Source organism: Poromitra crassiceps, assembly GCF_964638095.1.
Source record: "Poromitra crassiceps genome assembly, chromosome: 26".
NCBI classification, from domain to species: domain Eukaryota; kingdom Metazoa; phylum Chordata; class Actinopteri; order Beryciformes; family Melamphaidae; genus Poromitra; species Poromitra crassiceps.
This window is the reverse complement of record NC_139640.1, coordinates 11,462,240-11,476,789: the sequence shown is the minus strand read 5'-3', so window position 1 is coordinate 11,476,789 and position 14,550 is coordinate 11,462,240. Positions and strand designations below refer to the sequence as shown.

General features: G+C 45.4%; 1 protein-coding gene across 1 annotated transcript in view; it reads left to right on the top strand.

Moving 5' to 3' along the window:
• ago3a (argonaute RISC catalytic component 3a) overlaps positions 1–14,550 on the top strand; it is a 77,486-nt gene that overhangs the window by 23,083 nt on the left and 39,853 nt on the right. The window contains exons 2-5 of the mRNA XM_083661293.1: positions 4,255–4,426; positions 8,704–8,824; positions 8,995–9,203; positions 14,464–14,550. The exon at positions 14,464–14,550 is cut by the window's right edge and continues 50 nt beyond it. Of these exons, the coding sequence (XP_083517419.1) occupies positions 4,255–4,426; positions 8,704–8,824; positions 8,995–9,203; positions 14,464–14,550 (589 nt within the window). The remainder of the gene's footprint in view (positions 1–4,254; positions 4,427–8,703; positions 8,825–8,994; positions 9,204–14,463) is intronic.

Below are 14,550 nucleotides of genomic sequence, written 5' to 3'. Positions count from 1 at the left end.
TTAACGCGATATCTCAGGAATGCCTTGACGGAATTTAATCAAACTTGTCTCAAATATCGACTTGGACTCAAGGATGAACTGATTACATTTTGGTGGTCAAAGTTCAAGGTCACTGTGACCTCTCAAACACCCAATTTCCAAGCTCTGTAACGCAACATCACAGGAGCGCCTTGACGGAATCTCTTCCAATTTGCCTCAAATGGCGATTTGGACTCAAGAATTAACTAATGGCGGAGGCATAAGTCCGTGTTGCGGTCGTTCTAGTTTACTTTGACAATCGTGTACTGTCACTTTAAGAGAGTTGCACCCGCACCCTCAGTTAGCTGTTGTACAGTGAATTCAGTTCAGTTGAGGCAGAGACTAGCTGTGGAGACACACGGTTTTTATACCGTGTCTTTTTGATTAGTTTGATATTATCCAGCAAAGGCAAGAACAGTGGATATAACCTGTGACACTTGGATGTGGAATAAAAGTTGTTTTGTGTTTTTTCCAACCTTTTTCTTCAGAGCCAAAACAAGTCCTCAATAATTTCAGTAGATCAGCCAATATGAGTTCTCTTCTACTACTTGGTTAAAAGCCATTCATGCCACCTACTAGCCGTGTTATAAAACAGTTATGTAAAAAACAATTGGAGGATCAAATGTCTACATTCATTTGATCAAATCATTCACTGACTGTTGTAACAGTCCTCAATCTTAATAATGTCATCCTCAAAGAAGATGAAAAATCATACAATTGCAACTTCTCTACATAACAAATTAAAGGATTATAAATGTGAAGAAAGTTTTTTTTATACCACAAATCACCACAGCAAATTTCCTGGTTCCCGATTCACGTGACAGTATTTGTCATTTTCTTGTATACTTGTGTACATAAAAAAGCAAAATGTTGTTCCCCACCAGCCCGTAGCAGTACCACAGAGAAGACGCAAATCAAGAATATAGGCTATAAAGTAAAATCACTAAAAATAGTAATGAAAATATCTAAAAACAAGTCGCATAAAATATAGATAAAAACATGACAGTCAAACGGCAGCATGTCAGGGGGAGAGGGGCAGCATTTTCACGGCAGTTTGCAATTTTAGAATCATCTGATTCACTCAGCTCAAAGAAGCGCCACGTTGCCGATATCGGAAATGTATTTTATGACATTAAAGTTAGGGCTTTTGACCCGAATATTTGGATGGTTTTGCGTTGGGGTAGGTATTCAATTTTGAGATTTGGAAATTTGTTTTCTGTCTCAATTATTGTAGGCACATGCTTCCTCCGAGACATGGGCAGTTAGCCAGCCGCTTCTTTTCACCTGACAGGGGAAGCTTCACTGGTAGGACATAGCACGTGGGAGGATCACGCTATTCCAACCAGTTCCCCTCCCTCTGAACAGGCGCCCCGAACGACCAAAGGAGGAACCACATCAGCAACCAGGATATTGCATGTTTTGGTGAAGGGGGTTCCTATATGAAGGAAACCCCCAGGGGGCACAGGGAGAACATGCAAACTCCACACAGAAAGGCCCTTTTGACGACCCCACCCGGGCGGTGGGCACTCGAGGACATGCGGACGGGCACGCACTCCTTCAGCGCTCACAGGTGGGAATCGAACCCAGGACCTTCTAGCTGTGAGGCGACAGCTCTTACCACTGAGCCACCATGCCCCCTTTTTATTTATTTTGTAATTAGCGTTGACATTCTAAAACAACCCAGCAGACGGTGTAGAAAAGAGTTACCCAAGTACTCAAATGCAGCCAGGTCACTGTTGTAAATAAGAATTTGTGCTAAATGACTTGCCTGGCTCAATTCACACGTGCATCACATTATTTTGCAACCTGACCGTTGCACCCTGAACGCACCCCTCCCCCCTTCTTAAGCTGTGTTCACACCAAGATATTTATTTTTCTCTCTGTCGCTTGATTCAACCCTTTGGAATCGCTCTGTCGCTCTGTTTAAATCGCTCGTCAACATGCACAAGAATTGAAGGACATGTGGGGGCTATAACGTTACGCAATGTCATGATATTTGTCCACTACGAGCCACCGTCATTGTTTACAAGCTAAGCCTATCAGCGTGCTCCTAATGCGAGCTGTATACCGGTAGGACAGACTTCACTTCATGTCAGCTGTCAGCCTGTCAATCAGCTGTCAATGTGGTTTGTTGCCACACAATAAACCAGCGGTTTGTTCCGAGCCAGTGTGATCCTTGACTCGCTCTCACACGGCAGCCAATCAGCGTTGAACAGCGAGTGACTGATGCCAGCGTATTTTCGCTCGAGTTGGGATATTTAATCTCGGGCGTCGAGCATATTTTCTCCCTATCGCTCTGTCTCTGTCGCTCGGACGCCCATCGATTTTTCTCCCAGGCGAATATACGCTCAATCGCTCGTTTGCATTGACTTTGTATGTAAACGCGACGCCAGCGAAAAACTTTAATAGGTCGGTGTGAACGCAGCTTTACAGACGTTCTGTTGGATCAGTGTGGTTGCAGCTGAGTCTTCTCACAGCAGCATGCTCCCACACAGACACACTGCCCATCGTATACTTCTATAATCATTCAGTGGTGTTTAGTATACAGGATAACTGCTGTGTGCACGTTTCTCCTCCAGACCATGCTGCCACTGGGGGCACGTCAACACTGTAAACCCATAGACACGTGTCACAGTGCTATGCCGTGAGTCCTCATGCTCAGACCCCTCCCCTCACCAGCCGCCTTCACCAACCGCCTTCACCAACCGCCTTCCCCCCTGTTTTAAGCTGATGCACCACTGAGGCGCGCACGTGTCGGTGTTTACATTGCTATGTTTGTTTTCCCTCACGTCAGACAGTGTGTTTTTTCCTCGGCTCATATTTCTCTCATAGCTACATCTTCTCTGTACTTTCCAACAGATGTTCCCAAAGGTCAAATACAGTTTAAACTAAAGTGCATTTCACACTGACGTGTCAGAATATACTTCATGCCTCCAATGAGAAGAATAAAGAAATCAAGGTTAAAGTGATAACAGTCATAGAACCGTGTGTGTGTGTGTGTGTGTGTGTGTGTGTGTGTGTGTGTGTGTGTGTGTGTGTGTGTGTGTGTGTGGTAATGAATGATTGAAATATCAAAGTCAGCTGATGTGTGTTCATGTTTTCCCGACACAGTAGGAAGAAAGGGAAGCTACCTTAACGTTTGGGGTTTTACTGTTGTTTGTGTTTTGTGTGTGTGTGTGTGTGTGTGTGTGTGTGTGTGTGTGTGTGTGACTGTGTCAGTGTTGGGGGTCATTACTCAAAAAAGTAATATATTACACATTACTTAAAAAATAAGTAATGCCGTACTTTACTTAATTACTCCATGGAGAAAGTAGTTCATTACACTACTCATTACATTACTTTTGCATTACTCCGCAAGATCACCTGAGATGTGAGGTAATGAGCATATCTGCACCCCTCAAAAGTTGTAGACCACACTGGCATTTCCCCCCCATATGCCTTGAACTCCTATGGAAGTTGGTGCCACAATGGATCGACTGGAGCGATTACTGCCTCTGATCGGCCTGAACCAACCAATCGTCACTCCTCATGCCTAAACCTAGCCAATCACTGCTCCCCGTCCCACCAGCCCATCCATTGTAGAAATTAGCGACTTTTACAGTCGGCTATTGTTGTCTTGCATAATCGTGCACTTTGGATGTCTTTTCCATAATCCTGCAGATTCAACCCCGATCCTGCTGATCATTGAAGAACTTATGTAATGCAAGTAATGACATAGAGTTTGATTTAGTAACTGTAATGTGATTACTGGAATTAGGAACAGTAATGCCTTACACTAATCATTACAGACAAATGTAATGTGATTACAGTAACGCCTTACTTTGTAATGCGTTACCCCCCAACACTGGTGTGTGTGTGTGTGTGTGTGTGTGTGTGTGTGTGTGTGTGTGTGTGTGTGTGTGTGTGTGTGTGTGTGTGTGTGTGTGTGTGTGTGTGTGTGTGTGTGTGTGTGTGCCACCGGCTTCAAGACTTGTGATGAATGGCTTTGCTATACCATGAACCACTCATTATGCGAGAACATTCATTGCCTTCTAACCCTAAATGACAAAGATGGATGAGATGTGCTCTAAGTTTTTATTTTTGTCTGTCACCTCTCCCACCATCTCCTCCTCCTCCCCCTGGTCCTCCCTCTCCCACCTCCTCCTCCTCCCCCCCGCCTCCTCCTCCTCCTCCCCCCTGGTCCTCCCTCTCCCACCTCCTCCTCCCCCCTCTCCTCCCTCCTTGTTCTCCTGCTAGGACCCGTTGGGGCCCAGTCCCTGTTCACCGTGCCTCGGCGGCCTGGCTATGGCACCATGGGGAAGCCCATCAAGCTGCTGGCCAACTGCTTCCAGGTGGAGATCCCCAAGATGGACGTCTACCTCTATGAGGTGGACATCAAGCCTGAGAAGTGCCCGCGACGAGTCAACAGGTAGGCTGCACCTGTGGTACCTAGGGGGTGGGAATCACCAGATGCCCACGATACCATACTAAAACCATACTTGAGTCACGATATGCTAGTATTGCGATATTGCGATATGCTAGTATTGCGATATATTGAATATTGCGATATTTCAATATATTGTCTAACTCCTTTTCCTACCTTTTCCTTGACCCCACCGGAAGTAAAACATGCAGTGTTTTTTTGTTTTGTTTTTGCCCCACATGTAGGCTCCATTATTAAGCTTCTCTGGACTCAATACGCCGCTGCAGGCGCGGACTGCACCATCGGGCGCTTCAGGCAGATGCCCGGTGGCCTGGCATGGCATGGCCTGCAAACAAATAAAAAATAAAAACGATACTTGGCGTCCAAATATCGATACAATATCGTCAGACAAAATATCGCGATACTATGGTGTATCGATTTTTTTAACCCCACCCCTAGTGGTACCTGTAGGGTGTGCCTAAAAGGAGAACACTTATTAGCAACCTGGGCCTTATTTTCCTAGTTCGTGACAATTGATTGTGTTCCAAATTTTCGGCACTTCCATTTGAGATCTTTTGAGCACTGTTCTCCAAGCCACACCCAGAGAGAGAGGAACCAATGCCATCTCAATCTGTTGAACCCCCCAAAAAGTGATTAAAGGATGGGTTTTCCGTGGGGAATATGAATATATATTAAATCTCACGCCCCTAAGGTTTTCGAATCCGTTAAAATTTTTGAAATTGGTGGTTTACTCACAGAGATATCAACCGAAATCCACTCTGTGTGTGGGGGGGGGGTGGTGGGGGGAGGTGCGGGTGCGGGGACTCGAAATACTACATTTCCCACAATGCACTGGGCTCGCGTGGCCTTCGTTTTCATGCCCACCCCTCAGGCATTTGGCTGATATCAAACTCCAGTAGGTGGCGGTAATGCACATATATGTTTGCCAACCGCCATAAAACTCAAAGAAGAAGAAGAAGAAGGCTTCGACAATAAAAGATACAAAGAAGAAGAAATAAATCGAAAATAAAATTGCCTCCAAATTGCACCAAATGTAAATGGTAGTATATATGTCGGGAGATGTCTTCATAAAATTTTTTTCATGCATTTTAAGGCATTTTCGTAGGAGTTACGCGCATCTGATGTTGTAACTATTTTCTGTAAAAATGTGTAAAAACGGGTACATTGCTCAGCGTTGATTTCGTTACTTCAACCCACCTACTACTAGATGTAAAATTTGACGATCTTTCCAATGCCGCCAGTCCCGTGTCTATTAGTGCTTCCGTTCCCGAGATATGGTCTCTTTGCAAGGAACTATGGGAAGCTAATATTAGCTACAGCAGGCTAGGCTGTTGAAAAAGATGGCTGCCTTTTTGTTTTTGTCAAGGCCTCTGAAGGGGCGTGGAGGACCTCTAGAGGCGGGACCATGGCCAACAACAGTTGTAGTTCATAGGTGCACGACTTCCGCAAGGCGGGGGGTGTCGCTCTGACGCGTTTTGCGTCAGAGCGACATGGAAATAATGTGATAGATGCTTGATAGGCATGGCAGTGAATATCCAATTTCAAAAATTTCAACGGATTCGAAAACCTTAGGGGCGTGAGATTTAATATATATTCATATTCCCCACGGAAAACCCATCCTTTAAAACTAGGGCTGCACGATTAATCGTATTTTCATCGTCATCGCGATATGAAAATGCGCGATGAACACATCGCAAAAGTCACGTGTTATCGCAATATATATATATATTTTTTTTTTTCACAGTGCACCTGAACGCAACATGCAAGATACCGGCTGAATAAGTGTCCAAATGTCATTCTGGCCAATACTTCTGTTATAGCATTTCAGTCTGGAATATGGAATATCTTTCAATAATCGTTATGACTAAAAGGCTAAAAGTAATCTCATGTGTAAGAAATTACTGTTCTACATTGAAGTAAAAATATAAATAATTAACTTGTTGGTTTTGGATTTTTTTTAGCTTCAAGATTGCATTTTTGTTCATATGACCCTCAACACAGGCTTTGAGAATCCCCGGCCACTTACTGATACGTATGCTTAAATTAACACACTCATATTGCAAAATGAATTTAGGCCCTCACTGTAATACTTCAGAAGTTGAATTTGAAGTTCAGCATTAATACATTTGTCATTTTTTGTCTTAGATTTACCTTTGTGTGTTATTGCAATATAAAACTACAGAATTGAGAATCGATTCAATTCAATTCAATTCAATTCAATTCAAAAAACTTTATTAGTCCCGCAAGGGGCAATTTAAGGCATGAATACTGCAATAGATTCTGGAATCGACAATCGTTGGAATCGAGAATCGATTCTGGAATCGGATCGTGACCCCAGGAATCGGGATCGGATCGGATCGTGGCTTAGCCGGATCGGAGCACCCCTCCCTACCCATTAATATTTTTGTTTATAGCATTTTTTTATTTATCACAGGTCATATCGTCATCGCAATATTGAACAGTGTTATCGCACATCGCAGGTTTTCCTCATATCGTGCAGCCCTAATTAAAACACATTCTTTCAACACAATAACACCAAATGCAACATTGCAATGCAAATGGACCTTTGAATTCCAGCTGTCCGTGTCTCCATGACCTGAAACTTGATATATTGTGGTATCCAATCTCATTGGAACTAGCGTGAACTAGTTGGCAAGTAGCCCTGATGCCACGTTCACATCATATCAGATTTCCATAAATACTAACTGCCTGCTGGGCGGGGGTTTGGGTGGAAGGAGACATTTGTGCCGCCCTCCTAAGAGGAGCAGGCTCTGATATCACTTCACCTGGCATCACAGACTGTCAAAGTGTGTCAGCAGTGTCACGCCAGCAGTGTCACGCCAGCAGTGTCACGCCAGCAGGAAACACAGCAGGGAATCAATCCACCGGTGCCAGGGATGCAAGGTTAGAAAGTGGGCCAAAAAAAGGGAGGTTTTGATGTAAAGTAAAGTAAAGTCCCACTGATTGTCACACAATGTGTGAAATTTGTTCTCCACATTTGACCCATCCCCTGGGGGAGCGGTGAGCAGCAGCGTGCGCCGCGCTCGGGAATCATATGGTGATCTAACCCCCCAATTCCAACCCTTTGATGCTGAGTGCCAAGCAGGGAGGCAAATGGGTCCCATTTTTATAGTGTTTGGTATGACTCAGCCGGGTCTGAATGGGTCTTCATCAGGCCTAAGAGAAGAAGCGCACCCTTCTAGGATTCACCTGTTCCCTGGATCCTCCTCCTCATGATCAAATCCTGAGACAGGAAAAGGAAAGGTGGGGGGTTATCCCATAAGGAAGAAATGCATCTTTGAATGTAATGATGAATGTACAGTAGATCAACTTCTACAGTATACATTACAAGAGTATGCCTATGGGTGTCAGCTATACACAACATAACAGTGACTTTACATGCACACAAAGTGTTTTTGCCCTTAATCCAAAAAAGACATTATTCCGACTAAATATAATCCACTAATACTGTGTAGCGTATAGCCTGTTCTCCCTCCCCGACGTGTAACGTTACACACTTCAGAGAGAGAGATGAGATAGAAACAGCAGGGTTTTTTTATGCCTCCGCCGGCGATAGCCAGGCCGGAGGCATAATGGATCCGGGTTGTCCGTCCGTCCGTACATCCGTCCGATGTTCGTTAACGTGATATCTGAGGAACGCCTTGACAGAATTTCATCAAATTTGCCTCAAACATCGACTTAGACTCAAGGATGATCTGATTAGATTTTGGTGGTCAAAGGTCAAAGGTCAAGGTCACTGTGACCTCTCGAATGCCATTTTCAAGCTTGTTAATGCGATATCTCAGGAACGTCTTGATGGAATTTCTTCGAATTTGCCTCAAACGTCCACTTGGACTCAAGGACATTTTGGTGGTCAAAGGTCAAGGTCACTGTGACCTCACACCCAATTTCCAAGCTCTGTAACGCAACATCTCAGGAGCGCCTTGACGGAATTTCTTCCAATTTGCCTAATTGTTTTGTAAAACTTCTGTCTCATCTTTTTCTTGGTATGTATTTACATTGAGGCATTTAGCTGATGTTTACATGCAGAGCCACTGTCTGTGTGCGAGCAGGTAGTGCTTCAGTCAGTGTCTCATGGCTGTTGACGGACACGCTGGGTGCGCGCGGTGGCGATTGAATCTGCAACTGTTCTCTCTAATCATTTGTTTTGAGACATCTTCAACATTCTAAATAATTACATACTTCCATGTTTTGGGTCATTGCATAGAACTCAACATCACCGTGTGTCTGTTGTTGTTCAGGGAGGTGGTGGACTCCATGGTGCAGCACTTCAAGGTGACCATCTTTGGGGATCGCAGGCCAGTTTATGATGGGAAGAGGAGTCTGTACACAGCCAACCCACTGCCTGTGGCCACAGCAGGGGTGAGCCAGGGAAATACACACACACACACACACACACACACACACTACTCTGACACAAACACGCTTGCAATTTTTTTTAGCAGCCATTACCTGAAATCTTTGCATAGCTAAATAGACTGAAGCACACACAGCCATGTCCTAACCCTGTATGTCCATCCCTTCTCCCTCAGGTGGACCTGGACGTCACTCTGCCGGGCGAGGGAGGGAAGGACCGTCCCTTCAAAGTGTCCATCAAGTTTGTGTCTCTGGTGAGCTGGCACATGCTGCACGAGGTGCTGACGGGCCGCAGCATGCCAGAACCTCTGGAGCTGGACAAGCCCATCAGCACCAACCCTGTGCACGCCGTGGACGTGGTCCTCAGACACCTGCCCTCCATGAAGTGAGTCTCCGCTCCGGTCTAACGCCGGGACCACACTAGAATTTCTACCTTCAACACCGATACACAGGAAAATATTATCGATCCTCGATGCTGTTTTCGATACCACGGGGGAGGGAGAGGGGGGGGGGGGGGGGGGGGGGCGGATGGTTGGTTGACAACACATCAAGAGGGATCAAAATAAACGAAGACAGATGGAATCGAGGCCCGATAAAACTGGATAAAAAAACTTTGCACAGAATACCTAGTCATCAGCCTCCACTTTGAGCTTGTTGAAGTAACAGATACCCACCAATGACAGGGAGGGAAAAGTCATTGGTATGTTTGATTTTTCATTAGGAGAAAGCACTGCTGGTATCGATACTGTTACAAATGAGTATTGCAACTGTTTACAATTTTTTTGTAGCGATACTATGGACAACGTTCCTCATGTCCCTCATTGGCCCGTACATAGTGCAGCTTTCTCATTCAGCTGGGGCATCGTTTGGCAGCGAGGGAGCACAATGTCTTTGAAATGTCTTTGCCAGTGAAATGAGGCTAATTGTCATTAAGTGTTGCCAGTGGCGGCTACATGCCACAGCTACATACAGTACATCCCAACTTGTGCTCATTTAATCATTAAAATTGGCTAAGTGGGCTCTGTGGTGGCGTCGGTCACGATTTGTGATGGAAGCGATGTCATCAGTGATGTCACTCGAGCAACTGTGATGGCATCAGTGATGTCACTCGAGCAACTGTAGCCGCTTTTACACCGGCCTTGAAAGCCGCAAAATGCACGGAAAATAGGATCCGCGCCTCCGATGTGAAAGTTGTGAACGCGCGTTCGTAGGTAATTGTTGTACGCCTTTTGTCCCACCAGCCGACCTAGTCACAGCGCCGGATTACCAGGCAACCCGCCTCCACCTGAAAGCGTAGGAGCGGCAACACAGAATGCTCACCTCATTCATAAAAAAAAATTACAGGGGAAATGACCTCATGCAGCAAGAAAGACATCGGTGAAAGTAAAAAAAAGTAGCCTATACAATCATGACTGCAGGATGCGCCAGGAGGAATGCTCCGTGCCTGTAAGTAGGTTAGGCTTTATGCTCAAACGATGTTGACATTAGTAGGTAAAATTAACAGATATAATAATAAGCTTCAGAGAACTATAGCTGTCTGTGGTGAGTTGGTCTGAGGATATTCCCTCTGGAAACCAGCTCCAGAACTGCAATCTGTCTAGCTAGCCAGTTGTGCGTTCCCTTACAAAAACTACTAACGTTATAGTAGTCATGTGCATTTATAGCCTATACTATTCCCCCGACGAACGTTATGCAGACTGCAGCTGTTTGATATGCGGGCGTCGTCTTTCAGATTGGCCCCTAATTAGGCTACTTCATGGAAATCATTTGCTTTACAAAAAACTGGAACCAAAAGATCAGAATGAGCCTTGTACCTAATAGCCTACATGATGGTGCATCTGTGATCCATAAAGTCGATCAGATGAATATTGAAAGCCTTGTTACCATGCTGCATGTGGACAACACTGTTTTATCACTTTGATCCTTACCGACCCGCAGCTGCACGTCGTTGGCTGGCGTACATCGGGGATGTTTGGTTGTTGAATGAATTCGTTCAGCATACAGTAGCCTAGGCTACACTAACCTATGAAAATATTCATTTGGGCGAGGAGGAGCTGGGTGGAAATGCCTCCGCTCGCCTTTCAATCCGGGAGCGGTGGCTGTCACCTGAAAGCACACCCCAGGACGGGAATGTGGCGATGCTGCTTGGCTGTGTGTGAAAGCAATTTCTGTGGCGAGGCTGCCGGCTTTGTGATTGCTGAACTGTGATGTCACTCAGGCAGTTGTGATGTCATTAGCCATGGCGCATCATCTCCAGAGTCTCCTCTCAGAAACAACACTCCCCCCCCCCACAACACTCCATGTCCCCCCCCTCAATATAAAATTAATTAGGCCTAGTTAATCAATTTTAAGATTGCATGGTAGACCGGAATCAACACCATGCTGTGCTTGTTTGTTTCTATCTATCTATCTATCTACCATATGACCGTCACTCTCACGCACACCGCCACACATGCTGGTTGGAGCTAGGGACAAGAAAAACAAAAGTCGACCACAAAAACCCTTCGGCGATTCTTCATCTTCAATGTGATTCTTCTGCCACAGCCCTAGATTAGCACCACTACCCTCACATAGCTGCGACTACATTGTCATGTTTGGGAATCGATTGGAAATGGAATTCATATAATCCAGCTAGTCCCTGTTGGCAAATCTGGAACCTGAGACCTCCTACTTGTTCTTAATCTACACTAGATAAACACTACTAACTGTTCACGACTTTGGATCCCTTCTACCATTAGAACTATTACTGTTACCTCTGCTCTGCCACTTCAGGGCTCCAGACGAACCTTTTTACCAACATGGCACCAGCAGATCATTTCATGACACTATTATTTTGGTCCGGAGACGCTTCAGACACGCTAGAGAAGATGTTGTCTATTGAAATATGCCAAAGTGCATCATCAGTTTCTAAAGCTATGGCTTTTCTGTGAGGGCAGAGTGACAGCAGTTCTTTTGCTCAAACGCCTCTGCTATTCTAAAATGGACTAACTAGCCTTTATAAGAATGCCTACAAATTATTTACTCCAAAAAGCGACCAAAGGTGATACTCTAGAAAAGACATTGTGATTTGTGTGTTTTATTTTTTACATTGTTTGGTTTTTAAATCTGTGATGTGTTCTGTGCAGCCTCTTGAAGCTCTGGAAACCTACGCTCAGACTGAAGTTTGAGTTTATTCTCTGATTGAATAATAATCTTTGACGCTTCTTTAACAGCTCCGTAGTCGTGTTGACCCGAGTTTTCATCATCCGTCACATTCTAGAGGCAATTAGCCATCAAATGTCAGTCAGGGACAACAGGCCACCTGGCGCCTGCCTTCCCTGCCTCCATCTTCATCCACCAAACGACACTGAGTTGGAAGCGATAACGTCAAATCCCGCTGATACTCTGAGTAAATTTGTTTTGTCGTAGCGCGCCGGCACCAATATCAACACTCTGATCCCAACGGAAATCAAATCTGGCTTATGTGTGATCTCGCCATATTCTGTTTGTGACCTCATACCAGCCTCCTTCTCTCCCACCATGTTGCCTCCTAAGCCCCGGCAAGAGCGCCGTCCAACACAATCTCAGACGTGCTTTAATGAAAATCCCTTTGGAGGCCATTATTAAAAAGTAGGCCGATCGACACCTTTCATTTGGCTGGCTTTGCAGGCGCCTGGAGCCGTTGTTGCCTTGTGACAGATCGTCAGTCTGTTGCCTTGTGACAGATCGTCAGTCTGTTGCCTTGTCATGTGACAGATCATCAGTCTGTTGCCTTGTGACAGATCATCAGTCTGTTGCCTTGTGACAGATCGTCAGTCTGTTGCCTTGTGACAGATCATCAGTCTGTTGCCTTGTGACAGATCATCAGTCTGTTGCCTTGTGACAGATCATCAGTCTGTTGCCTTGTGACAGATCGTCAGTCTGTTGCCTTGTGACAGATCATCAGTCTGTTGCCTTGTGACAGATCATCAGTCTGTTGCCTTGTGACAGATCATCAGTCTGTTGCCTTGTGACAGATCATCAGTCTGTTGCCTTGTCATGTGACAGATCATCAGTCTGTTGCCTTGTGACAGATCGTCAGTCTGTTGCCTTGTCATGTGACAGATCATCAGTCTGTTGCCTTGTGACAGATCGTCAGTCTGTTGCCTTGTGACAGATCATCAGTCTGTTGCCTTGTCATGTGACAGATCATCAGTCTGTTGCCTTGTGACAGATCATCAGTCTGTTGCCTTGTGACAGATCATCAGTCTGTTGCCTTGTCATGTGACAGATCATGTCTGTTGCCTTGTGACAGATCGTCAGTCTGTTGCCTTGTGACAGATCATCAGTCTGTTGCCTTGTGACAGATCGTCAGTCTGTTGCCTTGTCATGTGACAGATCATCAGTCTGTTGCCTTGTGACAGATCGTCAGTCTGTTGCCTTGTGACAGATCATCAGTCTGTTGCCTTGTGACAGATCGTCAGTCTGTTGCCTTGTCATGTGACAGATCATCAGTCTGTTGCCTTGTGACAGATCATCAGTCTGTTGCCTTGTGACAGATCATCAGTCTGTTGCCTTGTGACAGATCATCAGTCTGTTGCCTTGTGACAGATCGTCAGTCTGTTGCCTTGTGACAGATCGTCAGTCTGTTGCCTTGTGACAGATCGTCAGTCTGTTGCCTTGTGACAGATCGTCAGTCTGTTGCCTTGTGACAGATCATCAGTCTGTTGCCTTGTGACAGATCGTCAGTCTGTTGCCTTGTCATGTGACAGATCATCAGTCTGTTGCCTTGTGACAGATCATCAGTCTGTTGCCTTGTGACAGATCGTCAGTCTGTTGCCTTGTGACAGATCGTCAGTCTGTTGCCTTGTGACAGATCGTCAGTCTGTTGCCTTGTGACAGATCATCAGTCTGTTGCCTTGTCATGTGACAGATCATCAGTCTGTTGCCTTGTGACAGATCGTCAGTCTGTTGCCTTGTGACAGATCATCAGTCTGTTGCCTTGTCATGTGACAGATCATCAGTCTGTTGCCTTGTGACAGATCGTCAGTCTGTTGCCTTGTGACAGATCGTCAGTCTGTTGCCTTGTCATGTGACAGATCATCAGTCTGTTGCCTTGTGACAGATCGTCAGTCTGTTGCCTTGTGACAGATCGTCAGTCTGTTGCCTTGTCATGTGACAGATCATCAGTCTGTTGCCTTGTGACAGATCGTCAGTCTGTTGCCTTGTGACAGATCATCAGTCTGTTGCCTTGTGACAGATCATCAGTCTGTTGCCTTGTGACAGATCGTCAGTCTGTTGCCTTGTGACAGATCGTCAGTCTGTTGCCTTGTGACAGATCGTCAGTCTGTTGCCTTGTCATGTGACAGATCATCAGTCTGTTGCCTTGTGACAGATCGTCAGTCTGTTGCCTTGACATGTGACAGATCATTATCAATCCAGGTTGTGTCAACTAATACTAATTCCCAGTTTCCTGTCATCTCTTGAGTCCCCCTCCCTGGCTCCATGTTCTCATTTGGGCCTAATTCATTTATTTATTTATTTATTTATTTATTTATTAATTTATTAATTAATTTCACTCTTTCCACACCCATTTTTTTTATCACCCACTTCCTTTCCTGTCTCGTCTCTTTTATTCTGTCACCCCCAACATCACATTCTGGCTCCATCCATCTCTCTCTATCCAGGTACACTCCAGTGGGCCGTTCCTTCTTCTCCGCTCCAGAGGGCTATGACCACCCCCTGGGCGGGGGGAGGGAGGTGTGGTTCGGCTT